Here is a 23,337-nt window from a genome sequence, read left to right as displayed (position 1 = left end):
AGTAATCCCAAGTATAACACAAATTCTTTGACAAGAGCAGTTAACATTTTATGTTGCATTTATGCATTTATTTCTCAAGAAATACTATTAACAGTAAGAACTGACAGTTTCTCTCTCTGTGTAATGTGTTTTAAAGGTATTGCTTGCTATGCATGCTAATGTTGAAGATAGAGGGAATAAAGGAGACATAACTCCCCTAATGGCAGCATCCAGTGGAGGTTATTTAGATATTGTGAAATTATTACTTCTTCATGATGCAGATGTCAACTCCCAGTCAGCAACAGGTAAGTAGAAAATTATGTGTTAATTTGAGGAAAATAAATTGATGTAATTAATTGTAACCTAAGAGATAAAAATTTGATTTTTACAACTGGAAAATCACACTACAGAAAAATCTTAGCCGTTGTCTAGAAACTCTGAGTAAAATATAAATTAATTTGGTATCTTCAAAAGACTGAGATTCTCTTTGCCTAAGATTGACAGTTTTTCTGCTGGAGACAGTTTCTTTTTTGCCATAATGATATGTAACATAAAGAGGCAAAATTATGAACTGTATGTCTTATAATTCTTTATCTCATTTAAATCCTACTGCCTTGACTTTAGATTATAGATTAACCTGAGGGTATTTACCCTGTGGGGTTTTTCATGTCAGGCATACTGAATGTATTTACTACTAAGATACTCTTGTGGCAGAATGAATTCTATTCTAGTAAGAGGTATTCTTTTAGTTATTTATACTTGCCAGACGCATAGATAGGAGGAACGCTGGTCATGTGTCTTGAGTTACAGATACAGTTTTAGGAGTAAGATTACTTGGATTTGGTGAGGCAGCAACATATAATGAAAGTGTATCATTGTTCCATACCATTAAGTAAATATTAAATGTAGATGAGCAAGACTTCCTAGAAGGGATTGTAGACTCTTTTGCTGACCGCTTTGTCTTAGTTGTAATGATAGTAACATGCATAATGTGTAAAATGGTTGAACAGTTGAATTCTGAACACATTGGATTCTGGAATGTTACTTTTCTTTTTCTTGCTGAATTTTTAAAACCGTCTTCTTCAATGCCATACTAATAGATAGTTAAACCATCTCCCGTACCTCCTCTAATAAATAAAAATCCTCAGAACAAAGTCATGAAAGAAATAAGTGGCAAACCAATAATGGGATAATGACCTTTTAAAGAAATTTTTCTTTTGAAGGAGTTATGCTGAGGGGTTATATCTTCCTACTTTATTAGCTTGTCAAGTAAGATGAAGTGTCATCTTGAAAAATCCCTTTCAATATGTTTTTATTTAAAATATTCTAGTGTATCATTCAAAATTACTCCTTTTTCTTTTGATACTGTACAGCCTAGAAATCCTTAACATTTTCTTTCTATGTATATTCATTTCTTAATTTTCTTTTACCTTTCCTTTATCTATGCAGATTTATTCATTAGACTGTTCATTGTTTTAGGTACATTTTCCTTCTGACACATATCTTTAATCTAGTAGGAAAATAAGTAAATTGGCCTGTTTATAACAAATCTTTTATTTATTTATTTTTAAAGATTTTATTTATTTATTTATTTGAGACAGAGAAAGGGAGAGAATGAGCCAGGGGGAGGGGCAGAGGGAGAGAGAAAGAGAGAAGCAGACTCCCCGCTGAGCAGGAAGCCCAACATGGGGCTCCATCCCAGGACCTGGAGATCATGACCTGAGCCAAAGGCAGACACTTAACCAACTGAGCCACCCAGGTGCCCCTATAATAAATCTTTTAATTAGTGAGAAAATTAAGATGATGCTTTTAACCAATAGAACAAAAAAAGGCGAGATGATAGTTCTAGCGGTTTATGTAAGGGAATTGAAGGGGTAGAACTAGAGCATAGCATAGTTATAATTGTATCCATTTTATCATAATTCTGTATATCTTTTTTTCTTTGTTAGGAAATACTGCACTAACATATGCCTGTGCTGGAGGATTTGTTGACATTGTGAAAGTGCTACTTAATGAAGGTGCAAATATAGAAGATCATAATGAAAATGGACATACCCCCTTAATGGAAGCTGCCAGTGCAGGTCATGTGGAAGTTGCAAGAGTTCTTCTGGATCATGGGGCAGGCATCAACACTCATTCTAATGAATTCAAAGAAAGTGCTCTTACCCTTGCATGCTACAAAGGTACTCTCTCTATATATGAATATTTACAATTTTTTTCATAACAGCTTTGAATATTTAAATATTTGAGTATTGAGTATTTGAATTAATTTTATATTTATGTTTTCCCTGTGCTGTCAAATTATGTAACTTGTAAGAGATTATATAGAAAGTCCATTTTAGCCTGTATTTCATAAAGTATAATTTCACAGTGTATGTTTATTATTTTAATTCAAATTTATTCAGGTAGCTATGAAGTCAACGAAAACTTGTAGCACAGATTTAGAGGGTTTCCATTTTTTAATAATTTTTGTTTTATATGATTTTTCCAACCTTTATTTCAAAAATAATACACACTCAAATAATAGTAATAATCACAGTTGATCCAGAAAACCTCAAAAACACAGAAAAGCATAAGGAAAAGAAATTTTACAATGACATGTATTGTTACCACGTAAAGATTAAAGCATGTAAGCAGTATTTTAGTATACTTATTTCCAGTGTGTTTTTTAAGCATATATATATAAACAAATATATATACATATATATATTTAAACTAAACAACCATACTTGTTTTATAGTCTGCTTATTATATTTAGCAATATATCATGTACATTTCCCATCTCAATAAATATTTTTGTAACACAACTTTTGATGACCACATAGTATTTCACTATTTCAGCTAGGAGTGGGTATGGCTGCATGTGTCATGAAACCTAAATTAATAATGATTTAAACAAAAGAGAAGCTTGGTTTTTTTTTTTTTTTTTTTACATAAATCAAGTCCAAGGGTATAGGCTGTCTAGAACTAGTATAGCTGTTCTACTGCTATCAAGATCTCAGAATTCTGTTTTTCTGTTCTATCTTCCTACTATTTGATTTCTATTCTCAAAGTTACCTGTAATCCAAGATGGTAGCTAAAGCCCCAGCAATCTATGTTGTAGGACAAAGAGGCTAAGGGCAAAATGGGGAGTGCTTTCCAAATCAGTAAGCTACCTTTAAGGAATCTTCTTAGAAGTTCTGCCTTATAGCTCCCACTTACATTTCATTGGCTACACATAGCAAGGGAAGCTGGGAAATGTAGTCTTTTAGTCAGGCATGTTGCCACTCAGATAAAAATCAGAGTTCTGTTACTATGGAAGACTGAAAGAGTGGGTATTGAGTAGGGAACTAGTAGTCTCTGCAAATACATCAAATGGATGTACCATAATTACCTATTGTTGGACACTTGAATTGTTCCCAGTTTTCACTATTATTAAAAACACTGTAATAACATCCTTGTGCAGACATCTTTGCCTAATCTCTGATTATTTCCTTAGGATAAATTCCTGGAAGTGGAATTGCTGGGTCAAAGGGTATGGACATTTTTAAGGCTTTTGATACATATTGCCAAATTGCCTTCTAGAAAGGTTGAAACAATTTACACTCCCACCAGCAGTGTTTGAGAGTGCCCTTTATCCCACCCTACACCCTCACCAACACTGGGTATTATCATTCTTTTTAATATTTGCCATTTTGATAGTAAAAAATGGTGTCTTATTTTAATTTGCATTTGTTTAATAGGAAGGTTTAATTTTTTTTTTCAGTTTAGTATTCATTTACATTTCTTTTTTAATAACCATTTCATGTCCTTCATCCATTTTTCTACTGGAGTGTTTGTCTTTTTCTTACTGACTATTAAGGCTTTTTATATATTAAATGTATCCAGAGGGTTGAAATTATTTTGAATGGAGTTTTCTGTGCCTGTTCATTGCCACAGTGAGTTTATGGTCATTATTTTAATGCTGTTTTTATGAAAAATATGATCCAAACATATTTTACCTGGCATTCTATTTGATTTCAGTGTTTTGATTTGATAGTTTGATAGTTTATATAGATTAAATCAAAGAATAATATTATTGCTTTACTTAACTTGAGTTATGTGCTTTCTACTAATTCAGTCTTTAAAACCTAGATACCTTGATGAGAGCGTGCTTATTATTTTGGATTGGCTTTGTAAAACTGTCATTCCTTTATTGAATGAAAAATCAGTTCTCATAAATTTTTGTATAGATACCTGAAAGAAAATGATTCCCCATTTGTATTAAATTAATAACTCAATTCTTCAGAAATACGGTTTGAAAATTCATGTTCTTTTCTTTTTTTTTTTAAGGCCATTTGGATATGGTTCGCTTTCTACTTGATGCTGGTGCAGATCAAGAGCACAAAACAGATGAGATGCACACTGCCTTAATGGAGGCTTGCATGGTAATTTTAAATTGTACTCATTTGAGATGACATTGAAAAGCAATGCTGTGTTTAACCTTTGTTTTTGTTTTGTTTTTAAAGATTTTATTGTCAAAGAGAGGGGGAGAGAGAGAGAGCGAGTGAGCACAATCAGGAGGAGAGGCAGGCAGAGGGAGAAGCAGGATCCCCTCTGTGCGGGGAGCCTGATACGAGACTCGATCCCAGGACCCTGGGATCATGACCTGAGCCAAAGGCAGACGCTTAACTGACTGAACCAGCCAGGCGTCCCTGTTTTTTTTTTTTTTTTTTTAAAGAAAACTTGTTATTGCTTTTATGTACAGAAAATTCAACAGCATACACTTAGCCCAGCATACACTGGGTGGCCAGTCCTTTAGCCTTTGTTTTTTCCATCTTGGCAATGTGAATCACTGAGTTTGGACCCAGGACCTTGCCTCCCCAGTGACAGCAGATCTCATCATATCTGTCATTATAATTGGTCCTGATAGCTTCTGCCAGCTTAGCCAGAGCTCCTCTGTTTTCTGAGTTAACCTGTGTGAAGGCTACAGTGGTGCAGGCCTTCCTGTGGACCAGACGCCCTAGCCTGGCCTTCCCCTTGATAATGAAGTAGGAAACCCCCATCTTATCACATAGGGCAGGCAGAAAGATAACCAACTCAGTGGGATCCACATCATGTGCAGTCACTACCAGCTAAGCCTTCTTATTTTCTCCTAAGGTGGTGACATTATTAAGCCCACCTTGAAGGATAGGCAGCCTCTTAGTGGGGACATTCCTTTGCCAAGAGCTTTCTTCTCAGCCCATGTCAACAATCACTCCTTCTTCTCTTCTTTGTGTGTGTAGTCTTTAGGGTTTCCTACACATCATCTGTGAACAGAGATAATTTTACTTCTTCCTTTCTTATTTGGTTGCCTTCCCCCCCCCCCCCCTTTTCTTGCCGAATTGCTCTGGCCAGAACTTCCAGTACTATTTGAATAGAAGCGGTGAAAGTGGGCATCCTTGCCTTGTTCCTGATCTTAGAAGAAAAGCTTTCTGTCTTCACCATTGAGTAGATGTTTACTGTGGGTTTTTCATATTTAGCTTTTATTATGTTGTGGTAGTTTTCTTCTAGTCCTAATTTGTTGAGAGTTTTCATCATGAAAAGATTTTGAATTTTGTCAGATGCCTTTTTTGTATCATTGGAGAAGATACTGTGATTTTTTTTCCTCTTTATTCTGTTAATGTGGTGTATTACATTGTTTTATTTTCTTATGTTGAGCCATCCTTGAATTCCAGGAATAAATCCTCCTTGATCATGGTGTATAAACCTTTTAATATGCTGCTGAGTTCACTTTGCTAGTATTTTCTTGAGGATTTTAGCATTCAGTATTCATAAAAGACATTGGTCTGTACTTTCCTTGTAGTGTCTGTGGCTGACTTTGGTATCAGGATAATGCTAGTCTCATAGAATGAGTTAAGAAGTGTTCCCTCACCTTCAATTTTTTGAAGAAGTTTGAGAAGGATTGGTGTTAATTCTTTTTTAAATGTTTGGTAGAATTGGTAGAATTCACCAGAGAAACCATCAAGTCCATAAGTTTTCTTTGTTGAGAGATTTTTTTTTTTATTACTGATTCAGTCTCTTTACTAGTTAAAGTTCTATTCAGATTTTCTATTTCTTTGTGATTTAGTCTTGATAGGTTTTGTGTTTCTAGGAATTTGTCCATTTCATCTAGGTTATTCAGTTTGTCAGCATACAATTGTTCAATGTGCTATCTTATAATGCTTTTTATTTCTGTAGAATTGGTAGTACTGTCCCCACTTTCATTTCTGATTTCACTAATTTAAATTTCTTTTTCTTTATCCATCTAGCTAAAGGTTTCTCAATTTTATTGATCTTTTCAAAGAACCAGCTTTTGATTTCATTGATTTTTCTCTCTCTATTGCGTTCATCTCTGTTCTAACCTTTATTTCCTTCTGCCAGTTTTGAGTTTAGTCTTTTTTCAGTTCTTTTAATTGGTGTCTAGTTTGTGTAATTTTTTACAATTTTTATTAAGTTATTTTATTTTATTTCAGTATAGTTAACATACAGTTTTATATTAGTTTTGGGTGTACAATATTCTTATTCAACAATTCTATACATTCCTAGTGCTCATCATGATAAGTGTACTTTTTAATACCCATTGTGTATTTTGCCCATGCCCCTACCCACCTCCCCTCTGGTAACTATCAGTTTGTTCTCTGTAATTAAGAGTCTCTTTCTTGGTTTGTTTCTCTCTCTTTTTTTCCCCCTTAGTTCATTTGTTTTGTTTCTTAAATTCTGCATGAGTGCAATCATGTGGTATTTGTCTTTTTCTGACTTACTTTACTTAGTTTTATACTCTAGCTCCATCCATGTTGTTGCAAATGTCAAGATTTCATTCTTTTTTAATTAAGCTGAATAATATTCCATCGTGTGTGTGTGTGTGTGTATCTATATGTGTATATATATGTGTATCTATACACACACACACCACATCTTTTTTTTTAAAGTAAAATGACATTTTTTATTTGTTCAGAATGCTTGTTTTTAAAGTTAACTGAAATTAAAAATGGTTTGTTTTCCAGTGAAGTTAACACCCAAAACTATTAACTTCAATATTAAAAGTCTATAACAAAAATGGACCTATATTTAATCTCAGCTGATACCTGAATAGTTATATATACACTATGCAATGACATCTATTCTTTTTAACAAAGCACAGCCTCCCGATCAGACACAGAAATGCAGAAGTAACAGTGTTACTTTCATTTTTTCCCACTAGAGTAAAATATTTTAATCTCTAGAATTCATAAACTCAAAACTGTTGACACAATTTTAATTGTTTTTTCTTGTTCATGTCTGAAGAGGAGCTTCTTTCTCTAAGAAATTTTATATTTTATAATCTTTCCTTTGAAATAGAAGAAAGATATGGAATCTCCTGAGTTATATATGCAGCCTATACATTCTTTAAAAGTTATTTTTAAAATATTACAAATTAATCATATATATCCATAATACACATCCTTGTTATTCATATATTCCTTTAAGCAACATTCAAGTAGATTTGTGCTTTGTACGTTTACATTACTTTAGAGCCTATTTTTAGCTTTCAATAAAACTGTATATCCTTTATGTGGAAAACCCCAAAGACTCCACCCCAAAACTGCTAGAACTCATACAGGAATTCAGTAAAGTGGCAGGATATAAAATCAATGCACAGAAGTCAGTGGCATTCCTATACACCAACAACAAGACAGAAGAAAGAGAAATTAAGGAGTTGATCCCATTTACAATTGCACCCAAAACCATAAGATACCTAGGCATAAATCTAACCAAAGAGGCAAAGGATCTGTACTCAAAAAACTATAAAATACTCATGAAAGAAATTGAGGAAGACACAAAAAAATAGAAAAACGTTCCATGCTCATGGATTGGAAGAACAAATATTGTGAAGATGTCAGTGCTACCTAGAGCAATCTACACATTCAATGCAATCCCCATCAAAATACCATCCACTTTTTTCAAAGAAATGGAACAAATAATCCTAAAATTTGTATGGAACCAGAAAAGACCCCGAATAGCCAGAGGAATGTTGAAAAAGAAAAGCAAAGCTGGCGGCATCCCAATTCCGGACTTCCAGCTCTATTACAAAGCTGTCATCATCAAGACAGTATGGTACTGGCACAAAAACAGACACATAGATCAATGGAACAGAATAGAGAGCCCAGAAATGGACCCTCAACTCTATGGTCAACTCATCTTTGACAAAGCAGGAAAGAATGTCCAATGGAAAAAAGACAGTCTCTTCAACAAATGGTGTTGGGAAAACTGGATAGCCACATGCAGAAGAATGAAACTGGACCATTTCCTTACACCACACACAAAAATAGACTCCAAATGGTTGAAAGACCTCAATGTGAGACAGGAGTCCATCCAAATCCTAAAGGAGAACACAGGCAGCAACCTCTTCGACCTCAGCCGCAGCAACTTCTTCCTAGAAACATCGCCAAAGGCAAGGGAAGCAAGGGCAAAAATGAACTATTGGGACTTCATCAAGATAAAAAGCTTCTGCAAAGCAAAGGAAACAGTCAACAAAACCAAAAGACAACCGACAGAATGGGAGAAGATATTTGCAAATGACATATCAGATAAAGGGCTAGTATCCAAAATCTATAAAGAACTTATCAAACTCAACACCCAAAGAACAAAGAATCCAGTCAAGAAATGGGCAGAAGACATGAACAGACATTTTTCCAAAGAAGACATCCAAATGGCCAACAGACACATGAAAAAGTGCTCAATATCGCTCGGCATCAGGGAAATCCAAATCAAAACCTCAATGAGATACCACCTCACACCAGTCAGAATGGCTAAAATTAACAAGTCAGGAAATGACAGATGTTGGCGGGGATGCGGAGAAAGGGGAACCCTCCTACACTGTTGGTGGGAATGCAAGCTGGTGCAGCCACTCTGGAAAACAGTATGGAGGTTCCTCAAAAAGTTGAAAATAGAGCTACCATATGATCCAGCAATTGCACTACTGGGTATTTACCCCAAAGATACAAAAGTAGGGATCCGAAAGGGTACGTGCACCCCAGTGTTTATAGCAGCAATGTCCACAATAGCCAAACTGTGGAAAGAGCCAAGATGTCCATCGACAGATGAATGGATAAAGAAGATGTGGTATATATACACAATGGAATATTAGGCAGCCATCAAAAGGAATGAGATCTTGCCATTTGCAACGACGTGGATGGAACTGGAGGGTATTATGCTGAGCGAAATAAGTCAAACAGAGAAAGACATGTATCATATGACCTCACTGATATGAGGAATTCTTAATCTCAGGAAACAAACTGAGGGTTGCTGGAGTGGGGGGTGGGGTGGGAGGGATGGGGTGACTGGGTGATAGACACTGGGGAGGGTATGTGCTCTGGTAAGCGCTGTGAATTGTGCAAGACTTGAATCTCAGATCTGTACCTCTGAAACAAATAATGCAATATATGTTAAGGAAAAAAAAAAAAAGAAGAAGAAGATAGCAGGAGGGGAAGAATGAAGGGGGGAAATCGGAGGGGTAGACGAACCATGAGAGACAATGGACTCTGAAAAACAAACTGAGGGTTCTAGAGGGGAGGGGGGTGGGAGGATGGATTAGCCTGGTGATGGGTATTGAGGAGGGCACGTTCTGCATGGAGCAGTGGGTGTTATGCACAAACAATGAATCATGGAACACTACATCTAAAATTAATGATGTAGTGTAGTATGGGGATTAACATAACAAAAAATTTTTTTTAAAAAATAAAACTGTATATCTATAAAGATTTCTCAAATATTTAATAAATGAGGCAAAACAGCCATTATGAAAATATGAACTGCTATTAGAGCTTTTCCATCTCTCATTTTTTATGCATTTCCTGTCGACCATGTCATTTCCTGTTCTGCAGGGCACACACCACATCTTTATCCATTCATCTATCGATGGACACTTGGGCCACTTCCATAATTTGGCTATTGTAAATAATGCTGCAGTAAAAATACGGGTGCATATATCCTTTTGAATTAGTGTTTTTGTATTCTTTGGGTAAATGCCCAGTAGTACAATTACTGGATTGTATGGTAGTTCTATTTTTAATTTTTTGAGGAACCTCTGTACTGTTTTCCACAGTGGTTGCACCAGTTTGCGTTCCCACCAATAGTGCACAAGGGTTCCTTTTTCTCTATATCTTCGCCAACACTTGCCATTTCTTGTGTTGTTAATTTTAGCCATTCTGACTCATGTGAGGTGATATTTCATTGTAGTTTTGATTTACATTTCCCTGATGATGAGTGATGTTGATTTTCATGTGTCTGTTAGCCATTGGTAATGTCTTCTTTGGAGAAATGTCTGTTCATGTCTTCTGCCCATTTTAAATTGTATTATTTGTTTTTGGGTATTGAGTTGTATAAGTTCTTAATGTGTTTTGATACTAACACTTTATCAGATAGGTCACTTGCAGATACCTTCTCCTATTCAATAGGTTGTCTTTTAGTTTTGATGATTGTTTCCTTTGCTGTGCAGAAGCTTTTTATTTTGAGGTAGTTGCAATAGTTTATTTTTGCTTTTATTTCCCTTACCTCAGGAGAAATCTAGAAAAATGTTGCTATGGCCAATGTCAGAGAAATTACCACTTGTGCTCTCTTCTAGGATTTTTATGGTTTCAGGTTTCACATTTAGGTCTTTTATACATTGAATTTATTTTTTTGTTTTATTTTTTTTTAAGATTTTATTTATTTTTTATTCAAAAGAACGCATGCACGTGCGTGCACGCAAGCATGTGCGTGAGCAGGGGGAGGGGCAGAGGGAGAGGGAGAAGCAGAGTCCCCACTGAGCAGGGAGCCCAACGTCTGGCTTGATCCTAGGACTCTGGGATCATGACCTGAGCCAAAGGCAGACGCTTAACCTAGTGAATCACCTAGGTGCCCCCAATGAGTTTATTTTTATGCATGGTGTAAGAAACTGGTCCTGTTTCATTCTTTTGCATATAGCTGTCCAGTTTTCCTAACACCATTTGTTGAAAACACTATCTTTTTCCCATTGCATATTCTTGCCTCTTTTGTTGAAGATTTATTGACTGTATAATTGTGGGTTTGTTTCTGGGCTTTCTATCCTATTCCATTGATCTTTGTCTCTTTTTGTGTCAGTACCATACTGTTATGATTACTATAGCTTTCTAATATAACTTGAAATCTAGAATAGTGATACCTCCAGTTTTGTTTTCCTTTTTCAAGATTGTTTTGACTCTTCAGGGTCTTTTGTGGTTCTATGCAAATTTTAGGATTATGTATTTTAGTGTTGTAAAAAATGCTGTTGGTATTTTGATAAGGATTGCACTAAATCTGTAGATTGCTTTGGGTAGTATGGACATTTTAACAATACTTGTTCTTGCAGTCCTCGAGCATGGAATGTCTATTTCTTTGTGTTGTCTTCAGTTTCTTTAATCAGTGTTTTATTTTTTTGAGTATAAGTCTTTCACCTCCTTGGTTAAGTTTGTTCCTAGGTTTTTTATTTTTGGTGCAATTGTAAATAGGATAGCTTTTTTTATTTTTTAAAGATTTTATTTATTTATTTTTAATTTTTTTTTTTTTAAAGATTTTATTTATTTATTTATTTGACAGAGAGAGACACAGAGAAGGAGGAACCACAAGCAGGGGGAGTGGGAGAGGGAGAAGCAGGCTTCCCGTGGAGCAGGGAGCCCGATACGGGGCTCGATTCCAGGACCCTGGGATCATGACCTGAGCCGAAGGCAGACGCTTAACGATGAGCCACCCAGGCACCCATATTTATTTATTTATTTATTTGAGAGAGAGAGCGTGAAGGAGAGATATCACAAGCAGGGGTGAGGGGTAGAGGGAGAAGCAGACTCCCCACTGAGCAGGGAGCTTGATGTGATGTGGGACTCCATCCCAGGACCCTGGGATCATGACCTGAGCCGAAGACACACACACTAAACTGACTGAGCCACCTAGGCACCCTAGGATTGCTTTCTTAATTTCTCTTTCTCTTGCTTCATTATTAGTGTATAAAAATGCAGTGGATTTCTGTACAGTGATTTTGTATCCTATGACCTTACTGAATTCATTTATCAGTTCTAGTAGTTTTTTGGTAGAGTCTTTAGGGTTTTGTATATGTAGTATTGTGTCATCTGCAAATAGTGAAAGTTTTACTCCTTCCTTACCAGTTTGGATGCCTTTTATTCCTTTTTCTTGTCTGATTACTGTGGCTAGGACTGCCAGTACTGTGTTGAATAAAAGTGGTGAGAGTAGGGGCGCCTGGGTGGCTCAGTTGTTAAGTGTCTGCCTTCGGCTCAGGTCATGATCCCAGGGTCCTGGGAATGAGCCCAGCATCGGGCTCCCTGCTTAGCGGGAAGCCTGCTTCTCCCTCTCCCACTCCCCCTGCTTGTGTTCCCTCTCTCGCTGTGTCTCTCTGTCAAATAAATAAAATCTTTAAAAAAAAAAAAGTGGTGAGAGTGGACACCCTTGTCTTGTTCCTGATCTTAGGGGAAAGCTTTCAGTTTTTCACCGTCGAGTATGATCATTCCACTCTGTTCTTTAGAGTTTCCTTCCTTCTCCTTCTTTAGGTGTGTTTTGTACTTCTTTTTCTAAGCTTTTGAAATGTGAGCTTAGATTATTGATTTTTCTCTCTTCTAATTGTATGCACTTAGTGCTATCAATTTCCCTCTCAGTACTACTTTAGCTGTGTCTTACAAATTTTGTTGTGTTGGGGGTGCCTGGGTAACTCAGTTGGGTAAGCATCTGCCTTTGGCTCAGGTCCTGATCTCAGGGTCCTGGGATTGAGCCCCATGTCGGGCTCCCTGCTCAACCCCATGTCAGGCTCCCTGCTCAGCAGGGAGTCTGCTTCTTCCTCTCCCTTTGCCCCTCCCCCTCCTCATGTTTTCTCTCTCTTTTTCTCTCTCTCAAATAAATAAAATCTTTAAAAAAATTTTTATATGTTATATTTCATTTTCATTCAGTTCCATGTATTATCTTTTATTTCACTTTAGACTTCCTCTTTGACCCATGGGTTATTTTGTTGTGTGTTTAGTTTCCAAACATTTGAAGATTTTCCTGTGATCTTTCTGTTAAGGATTTCTAGTTTGGTTCCATTGTGGTCAGAAAATACATTTCATATGATTTCAGTTTTTTTAAATTTTTGAAGTTTGTTTTATAGTCATGATGTGGACATATATTCCCTGTGCATTTGTGGAGAATGTATATTCTGCTGGTTGTGGTAGAGTGTTTTGTAAAAGTAAATTAGATCCTGTTGATTAATGGTAGAATTCTTCTACATTCTTTCTGATTTTCTGTCTAGTTTTTCTAACAGTTATTGAGAGAGTTGTGTTAAAATCTTCAGTTGTACTTGTGGATTTGTGTAGTTCTTCTTTTAGTTGCTTTTCATTTTTTTCACATTTTTTCACATGCTGGAGCTCTGTTGTTTGGTACCTATACATTTTTAGAATTGCTATGTCTTCTTCGTGATTGACCCTTTTATCATTATGTGACATTTCTCTTTGTCTGGTAATCTTTGTTCTGAGGTCTCTTTTGTTAACATAGCTCCTGATATTAATATAGCTACTCTTGTTTTCCAGTAATTGTTTCCCTGATAAATGTTTTTATCCTTTCTTTTCAATCTTTGATATGTTTGATATGCCTATATTGTTATACTGAAGTGAGTCTTTTGCAGACAGCATATATTTAGGTCATGTTTTATAATCCACTCTTTAAGTCTTTGTTTTTTAATTGGTTTGGTTAGACCATTTACATTTAAATATAATAATTATTATTTTTTAAATTTTATTATGTTATGTTAGTCACCATTCAATACATCATTAGCTTTTGATGTGGTGATCCACGATCCATTGTTTTCATATAACACCCAGTGCTCCATGCAGTACGTGCCCTCCTTAATACCCTTCACTGGGCTAACCAATCCCCCCTCTCCCCTCCCCTCTAAAACCCTGTTTGTTTCTCAAGAGTCCATAGTCTCTCATGGTTCATCTCTCACTCCGATTTCCACCCCCTTCATTTTTCCCTTCCCTCTCCTAATGTCCTCCATGCTATTCCTTATGTTCCACAAATAAGTGAAACCATATGATAATTGACTTTCTCTGCTTGACTTATTTCACTTAGCATAATCTCCTCCAGTCCCATCCATGTTGATGTAAAAGTTGGGTATTCATCATTTCTGATGGCTGAATAATATTCCATTGTATATATGGACCACATCTTCTTTATCCATTCATCTGTTGAAGGGCATCTCGGCTCTTCCACAGTTTGACTATTGCAGACATTGCTGCTATGAACATTGGGGTGCATATGGCCCTTCTTTTCCCTACATCTGTGTCTTTGGGGTAAATACCCAGGAGTGCAGTTGCTGGGTCATAGGGTAGCTCTATTTTTAAACTTTTGAGGAACCTTCACACTGTTTTCCAAAGTGGCTGTACCAACTTGCATTCCCACCAACAGTGTAAGAGGGTTCCCCTTCTCCACAACCTCTCCAACATTTGTTGTTTCTTTCCCTGTCCATTTTTGCCATTCTAACTGGTATAAGGTGGTATCTCAATGTGGTTTTGATTTAATTTCCCTGATGGCTAATGATGATGAACATTTTTTCATGTGTCTGTTAGCCATTTGTATGTCTTCTTCCGAGAAGTATCTTTTCATATCTTCTGCCCATTTTTTGACTTGATTATTTGTTTTTTGGGTGTTGAGTTTGAGAAGTTCTTTATAGATCTTGGATACCAGCCCTTTATCTGTAGTGTCATTTGCTAAATATAATTATTGATATGATGTTCTTATATTCTGATTCTATGTTGAAATTTATTGTTTTGTTCATTTTTTCCATTTTCCCCCTTTATTTTCTTTAATATATCTTTTGTTTTGTTTTGTTTTTGTTTTTGTTTTTTTTATGAGAGAGAGAGAGAGTTCAAGCAGGGGGAGCGGCAGGCAGAGGGAGAGGAAGAAGCAGGCCCCCTTCTGAGCAGGGAGCCCGATGCGGGGCTCGATCCCAGGACCCTGAGATCATGACCTCAGTCGAAGGCAGACGCTTAACGACTGAGCCACCCAGGCGCCCCTTTAATATATCATTAATAGTCCTTTTCTTCCATCTCTTATATTTGATTTAGTTCTAGGTCTGCTTTTATTGGTTATTGTATATCTTGACAATCATCACAGTTTCCTGCCTTTTAATATGTCTGGTATTTTTAATTATAAGCCATATGCTATAGATGATCCCTTTTCAAGTATCTTGATTATCCTGTCCTTCTTATAAAACTGTTATGTTTTGTTCTAGCAGGCAGTTAAATTAACCAGTGGATCACTCTGATCATACTGAGGCTTAATTTCAGCTTTATTCTTACACTCCTACTTCCTTGCACCTTGATCTTTGGGTATTCCTTAGGTATGGCTCTCTACCATCTCATTTGAAAGCCAGGATATTCGCCATTGGTCTTTCTATTCTGGCTGAGTCTGAACTCCCAAGCTCTCCAACCTTCCAGCAGCCATTTCTCCTAGCCTCCTAGAGTGTCATCCTTAGTGTGTTCAACTCAGGAGTTGCCCAAGTATCTGAAGATAGTTTTATATAGATTTGGAGATTACTCTGTATTTTCTTTTTCTCAGGTATCCTGCCCATACTCCTCAAGTCCTAACTATTTTGGCTGCTTTGTGTTCTGATCTTTGTTTTCTTTGTTGAAAGAGATCTTACACTCTTTGTTTAGCCTCAGTTTCCTTAGACAACGGTTTGGAAGATGCCTAAAGAGAAAGCTGGAGTGAATGTAGCGTTCATCTTATGTAGCACCTTTTTTTGGTGCTTAGCCTTAAGTTGGTTGCTGTTCAGTGTCTACAGTTGCTTTATCTCTGTTTCCCAAATTTTACAGTTGTTTATTATAGGAGAGTGAGTCCAGTACTGGCTACTGACTAGTCTTGGAATTTTTTTTTTTTTTTTTTTTTTTTTAAAGATTTTATTTATTTATTTCAGAGAGAGAGACTGAGAGAGAGCACATGAGAGGGGGGAGGGTCAGAGGGAGAAGCAGACTCCCTGCCGAGCAGGGAGCCCGATGCGGGACTCGATCCAGGGACTCCAGGATCATGACCTGAGCCGAAGGCAGTCGCTTAACCAACTGAGCCACCCAGGCGCCCTAGTCTTGGAATTTTAAAAAATTCTAATAATTGTATTAGGCCTTTAAGATTGGATTATTCTGTTTTTACTTCTTTATTTTTTTCCTTTGACAAAATTAATATTTTTTTATTAAAGCAAAAAGTGCTTAGTATAATTTCTATTTTAATATATGTACTCAAGATATGGTAGCAGAAATCAATAAAGAAATTGAAGTAAATTCACACAAAAGTATTGGGAGCCTAGAGGAGCATAGCAGTAGTTCCTTGATCTGTTAATACTTATAAATTCTATTTTCTTTTCAATTAGAAACGTATTTCAAACACCAAATAACTTAACACAGTAATTTGGTTAAACTATACTTTATTTTACATATATTTGAAGTATTGGTGTTTAATAGTAAAGCTAGAATTTTATTTCAGTTTTAGTAAAACTGAAAGTTTAATGGCAAGTCATTTGTTTTTGGCATCATGTCAAAAGTGATCAAAGCTGAGCTAGTCATTTAGTTAAATATAATGAAACTCGTGATGGATACTGAAATCTAACATTTAATTAAGGTTTCTTTAATTAATTCTTTAATAGAAGAGTTGCCCAATATAAAACCTTATTTTTATACTCAGTCTTTACCTTTCATTAGCAGTGTTTTGGTCCTTTTTGAAGTACAGAACAACACAGCATTTGACTTTATATGCAACAACAATAGTTAAGGCCTATATAAAATTTTGAAGTAAAGAATTTAAAACTAAAGGTGTGCCTGGGTGGCTCAGTCGGTTAAGTGGCTACCTTGGGCTCAGGTCATGATTTCAAGTTCCTGAGATCGAGCCCCACGATGGGCTCCCTGCTCAGTGGGGAGTCTGCTTCTCCCTCTCCCTCTGCTGCTCCCCCTGCTTGTGCTCTCTTGCTCGCACTCTCTCAATAAAAAAATTAAAAAAAAAAAAAAGAATTTGAAACTAAAGAAGAATACTTATGGTGATAGAAGGATAGAATGAATTACCCTCCATGAGATTGTTTTATTAATTGCCTTACTGTCTGTGCAGATGGACCCATGGTAATATTATTTACAAGTGAATAGATATTTATTTTTATATCTTTGTAAAATTCTTTCTTTCATTGCAACAAGCTAGTGATGAAGAAAAATATAGGGTACTATCAGCCCACAGGGGTTTTCCTTGGTGACATAATCCCAAGTGGGAATGACTTCATAGAATTTGTTGTTATTTTTTTGTCAAGCCTTTGTTTCTTAAATAGATCTAATACAGTTTCTGCACTTAAATATGACACCTAGGTTTGAGGGTATAGTTATATTTGACTTGGCAGTAGTATAAATAGGAATTATTTTGAGGTACTATTGTGTATGGATTTAACAGTTTTTTGAACTTCAGAGAATGTGAAAATTTGTAATTATTTGGAACTGTTAATATATGTCGCAAGTCTGATTCTTGTGGAAAATTTTGGGTTTGTTCAAAAGTAAGGTAAAGTAATTTTATTGGAGTTTTTGATAAGACATCTCAGGTTTCTCAGATGGGCATGATAATATGTATATATCTAAGGTGCATCTCCTTTTCTTTCTCCCTTTCCATCTTTCCTCAATTTCTTACTTCTTTTCTCCAAATTTAAAAATCTCAAAACAACAAAAAAAATTCCTTCCTTCTTGCTTTACTTCTAAAAATCTGCAGGATGGACACGTAGAGGTAGCACGTTTGCTTTTGGATAGTGGTGCTCAAGTGAACATGCCTGCAGATTCATTCGAGTCTCCGTTAACGCTAGCTGCCTGTGGAGGACACGTTGAATTGGCAGCTCTACTTATTGAAAGGGGGGCAAATCTAGAAGAAGTTAATGATGAAGGATATACTCCCTTGATGGAAGCTGCTCGGGAAGGACATGAAGAGATGGTGGCACTACTCTTAGCACAAGGTAAAGTAGTTTTACTTCTTTAATTAAAAAAATACATTTCCTTTGGATATTTTGTATTGAGTATCAGTGAAGTTTACTACAACTAAAATATTTTTTTGCATTGATGATAAAATTATTAGTACTCTAGAAGGAATCCCAGAAGTAGGGAGAGATGATTAACACAATTTAGAACAACATTTTTATCATTAAGTGTTGCAGCTAGTTTATCAATTTTTATGCTTTCCTCTTAGGAGCAAATATAAATGCCCAGACGGAAGAAACCCAAGAAACTGCTCTGACCTTGGCTTGCTGTGGAGGATTTTCTGAAGTTGCAGACTTCTTGATTAAGGCAGGGGCTGATATAGAACTCGGCTGCTCCACACCTCTGATGGAGGCTTCACAGGAGGGACACCTCGAGTTGGTTAAATATTTATTGGCTGCTGGTATGTGGATTTAAAAATGCCTTTTAGAAAAAGGCTTTTATATTGCTTTCATAACTTTATCAATTAACCTTAACTTTTTCATATCTACAAAAGTTGAAAGCCAGCTCCACAATTTGACTGCTCTTCTTAGGCTCCTAAATCCCTAAAAATGTCATCTTTAAAACATTTTCTTATTGTTACTAATTTTTGCTTCATGACCATAACCTTCTCATCGACCTTCTCTCTCCATTGAATAGTTTGTGGCTTCTGGAAGGGAGAAGTTAGTTCCTCTTAGTCTCTGTTAGTAAGTGGAGGTGGGGATGAACATTATAGAGGTTATAGTTTGATACTTTTAAGCCTGTTCATTTCTTGACATTTTTAAGTCTTCTTAAGAGAAAAAAAAGAAAAAAGAACAAGTGGGAATTTAATTTTTGGCAGAATTACTTAGTTTTAAAATAATTTGTGCTTTATGCATTGGTAAGCAATAGGAAGAAATAAGTAGTTTTACATAAAATATTTGTAGTTTTATAGCATTTAAAGAATATACCAGAGGGACACCTGGGTGGCTCAGTTGGTTAAGCATCTGCCTTCGGCTCAGGTCATGATCCCAGGGTCCTGGGATCGAGTCTTGCACCGGGCTCCTTGCTCAGCAGGGAGCCTGCTGCTTCCTCTGCCTGCTTCTCCCCCTGCTTGTGCTCACACTCTCTCTCTGACAAATAAATAAATAAAAATCTTAAAAAAAAAAAAAAAAAAAAGAATATACCAGGAAAAAACTGATCCAGATAGAAATATACCTTTATATGTATTTTAGAAATAATATAAAATTTTTTGGGGCGCCTGGGTGGCTCAGTTGTTAAGCATCTGCCTTCAGCTCAGGTCATGATCCCAGGGTCCTGGGATCGAGCCCCGCATCAGGTTCCCTGCTCTGCGGGAAGCCTGCTTCTCCCTCTCCCACTCCCCCTGCTTGTGTTCCCTCTCTCGCTATTTCTCTCTCTCTGTCAAATAAATAAATAAATAAAATCTTAAAAAAAAAAAAAAAAGAAATAATATAAAATTTTTATTTTTATCCATGTCTAACATTGTTTAAAACTTGATATATGAAGGGGCACCTGGGTGGCTCAGTCGTTAAGTGTTTGCCTTCGGCTCAGGTCATGATCCCGGAGTCCTGGGATCAAGCCTCGCATTGGGCTCCCTGCTCTGCGGGAGGCCTGCTTCTCCCTCTCCTACTCCCCTTGCCTGTGTTCCCTCTCTCACTGTGTCTCTCTCTGTCAAATAAATAAATAAAATCTTAAAAAAAAAAAAAAAGATATATGAAGAAATAAATATGTAAAGGAAAATAAAATATTTAGCAAAACTTTATTCAACATTTTTAAGCTTTTACTGTTAACATTAATTTCATTATAGCCCACCCTCAATTTTTCCTTTGATTTATTATTGAAATAATTTCTTAGGATTGTTAATGGTTCAGATGATTGTGTAGTTTTTGAACAAAAGCATAGACCAATCATACAAGCTGGCCTCTCCCCTGACTCAAATATTATCAATCACTGCAGTTAATGTATGCATTATTCAGTCATTGTACCTCCATCATTTTCAGCAACTGTCTTTGTCCGCTTCAGGAGTCCTCTACCAGTGGTTACCTTTCCACAGTCTTCCCACGACCCTCTACATAAAGTCTTATTGTAAGAGGCTTTTAAAAGAAGGGATAAATGTTTAATAAGAAATTATTGAATACCGGGGTGCCTGGGTGGCTCAGTCGTTAAGCGTCTGCCTTTGGCTCAGGTCATGATCCCAGGGTCCTGGGATCGAGCCCCGCATCGGGCTCCCTGCTCCGCTGGAGGCCTGCTTCTCCCTCTCCCACTCCCCCTGCTTGTGTTCCCTCTCTCACTGTCTCTCTCTCTCTGTCAAATAAATAAATAAAATCTTTAAAAAAAAAAAGAAATTATTGAATACCAAGACATTCTGCTCAGCTCTTATGTTATCTCTATTAATTACCACTGGTCCCTGTATAGTAAGAAATATTAAACACATTCTTACAGATATGGAAACAACACACAATCATATTACCCTAAGACAACCAAGCTAGTAAGTGACAGAGCTTATGTTCATACTTAGAACTCTGGACTTTGTTTTTTCTGTTGTACCACCATGGAGTCTCATTTAGCTACTTATGCTAATTTGAAGTATATAGTTTCCAGAGCTATCTCAGGGGTTTGAGAATCACTTTTTTATACGATCACTATCTATACATTTTTTTTTCCAGTTTAAAGACTGTGCTTAATTTACATGAAGTTCTTCTTAGAGTGTAGCACTAAAAAAAAAAAAAATAGGTTTTTTAATATATTGCCTCTACATTTTTAAAAATTGAAGAACCTTTTTGTTATGGCATTTTTTCAAACATAGAAAATAGTATAGGGGCGCCTGGGTGGCTCAGTCATTAAGCGTCTGCCTTCAGCTCAGGTCATGATCCCAGGGTCCTGGGATCGAGCATCGCATCGGGCTCCCCGCTCAGCGGGAAGCCTGCTTCTCCCTCTGTCTGCCACTCCCCCTGCTTGTGTTCCTTCTCTTGCTGTGTCTCTCTCTGTCAAATAAGTAAATAAAATCTTTAAAAAAAAAAAAAAAGAAAATAGTATAATGAACCCTAAGAAACCATCCCCCAGCTTTACCAATTTTTAATTTATGGCCCGTCTCATTTCATCTATACTCTTTCATATCCCCCATTTATCTTTATACAATTGTTTTTTATTGAGATGTAATTGATATATCTAACATGAGTTTCAGGTGTACAACCTAATGATTTGTTATTTGTATATATTGTGAAATGATCAACACTTAAGTCTAGTGGACATCTGCCACCATATATGTTTAGAGAAACATTTTTAAATTTAAAATTTAATTTTTTTAATTTGAAAATAAATTATTAAAAAAATAAATTTATTTCTATAAATGATCAATAAATGTTTTAATATGTATCTCTGAAAGATAATCTTTAAAAAATCACCACAATATCATTTTCCTACCTAAAATTTTTAAAATAATAGTTCCTTAGTATTATTTTTTTTTTTTAAAGATTTTATTTATTTATTTGACAGAGAGAGCGAGAGAGCACAAGCAGGGAGAACAGTAGAGGGAGAGGGAGAAGCAGGCTCCCCGCCAAACAAGGAGCCCGATGCGGGGCTCGATCCCAGGACCCTGAGATCATGACCTGAGCCGAAGGCAGACGCTTAATGACTGAGCCACCCAGGCGCCCCAATAATTCCTTAGTATTATTAAATGTCTAAGCAGTTTTCCTATTTTTCTTACAAATATGTATGTGTGTGTTTAATGACTTTTTTGAATCAAGATTCAAATAAGATTTATACAACAACTGTTGATCAATGTCTCTTAAGTGTCTTTTGCCTGTGGGCTCCCCTCCCATCTTTCTATTTCCTTGCAAGCTTTGACTGAAGAAATGGAATGTTTATCCTTTAGGCTTCCCACAGTGTGGATTTTGCCAATTCCATCTCCATTATTTTCTTTTACTTGTTTTTTTTGTCTCTTGGATTTCCTCCCTACTGAGCAGGGAGCCTGATGTGGGGCTTAATCCTGGGACTCCTAGGATCATGACCTGAGCTGAAGGCAGACGCTTAACCGACTGAGCCACCCAGGCACCCCTAGTATGGTTCCTTTCTGTGTGCCTAAATGCATAAAAGAAAAATAGGCTACTTAAAATACTTTATGATATTTTAATATTTGAATTTGTCAATTTCATCAAATTGCAAAATTGGACTATTTAATATAGTTTTACAGTTTACAAAGTAAATGTTTGGTTTTTTTGCTGGCTAGGTGCTAATGTTCATGCTACAACAGCAACAGGAGACACAGCCTTAACCTATGCTTGCGAAAATGGACATACGGATGTTGCAGATGTTTTACTTCAAGCAGGGGCCGATTTAGTAAGATATTTTTATTATTTATTTATTTTGTGAATGTTGATATTCATTTATTTTTAACATTCAGAAAACACTTGTAAAGCAGATCAATAGTTTGCATATTTTGTAGAAAATAACTTTTAAAAAAGTTATTATAGTTGCGTTCATTGAATATATATGAAAGTACTTAGTTTTTAATAGGGCATACTGTTTCTTTCCTAGGTAAAACTATTAGTTGGTTTCTTCTACTCACCTCAGTCCCATTTGACTTTCCTGAACTTTTTAAACTGCTCTTTATTAGACATATCATGATTTCAGTGATATGTTTACAAAATAGAATAACCTATCAAATCACTTTGATTTCTTTTGTTTCTTTAATTTGTTTGACTTTCGAAAACAAAGCTACTGTCCTCTTCCTAACAACATTATTACAGCATTCTATTCTTTTTCTCTTCTTTTAGTGTTTTCTATTTTGGCTTTTCAAAATTCCAAATTAGATGGCAGGTTCATATGTGTAATAATCTTCACAACTGTGGGGAATTGTAAATAGTTTTTCACTTGAAAGGTTCATGCTTCTTGATGAAATGTGTGCTTTGACTAATTTTTATTTTGTGAGGGTACTTTAAACTGCTTTTTAGAGTTTGTCTCCAAATTTTCTTATATATATTTCTTAAAAATCTATGTGAGACATGCACATGTCAGTTGTAGAGAACCAATATATTAAAGTTATTTAGAAAAAACTGTGCAAATATTGCCTTTTAAACCATTTCAAGTAATAGACATTCCTACAGATACCTGAGAACATTGTTGGAAAATAATTATTGGTTAACATAAATGTATAGTATGATTATGCTATTTATCATTATTTCTATTGATACTAAATATTATAATGATAACAATAGGATTCATTCTCATCAATCAGGATCTGCCCCATCAGTTAGAATTTCTGAGAGGTGTACTTTTTTGCTTGAAAATTATGCAGAATGATATATTAAGTAGATCTTAACCTTCTGCCTTCTTTCCTTTTTTAGACTTGCTTTGGGTCATCCATAAAAATTAAGAATTGAAGTATTTGATCACTTAA

At 35.9% G+C, this 23,337-nt stretch overlaps 1 protein-coding gene across 4 annotated transcripts in view; it reads left to right on the top strand.

Moving 5' to 3' along the window:
* Positions 1-23,337, top strand: part of LOC118555657 (ankyrin repeat and KH domain-containing protein 1) — a 90,296-nt gene that overhangs the window by 34,217 nt on the left and 32,742 nt on the right. For 3 of the 4 annotated variants that reach the window (XM_078067408.1, XM_078067409.1, XM_078067410.1), the window contains exons 5-10: positions 137-284; positions 1,929-2,162; positions 4,291-4,385; positions 17,704-17,941; positions 18,172-18,363; positions 22,168-22,277. In XM_078067408.1, the coding sequence (XP_077923534.1) occupies positions 137-284; positions 1,929-2,162; positions 4,291-4,385; positions 17,704-17,941; positions 18,172-18,363; positions 22,168-22,277 (1,017 nt within the window). The remainder of the gene's footprint in view (positions 1-136; positions 285-1,928; positions 2,163-4,290; positions 4,386-17,703; positions 17,942-18,171; positions 18,364-22,167; positions 22,278-23,337) is intronic. The other variant, XM_036123908.2, reaches the window with a different exon arrangement.

Source organism: Halichoerus grypus, chromosome 2 (genome assembly GCF_964656455.1).
Source record: "Halichoerus grypus chromosome 2, mHalGry1.hap1.1, whole genome shotgun sequence".
NCBI lineage: Eukaryota > Metazoa > Chordata > Mammalia > Carnivora > Phocidae > Halichoerus > Halichoerus grypus.
This window is presented reverse-complemented; position numbering and strand designations above follow the sequence as displayed.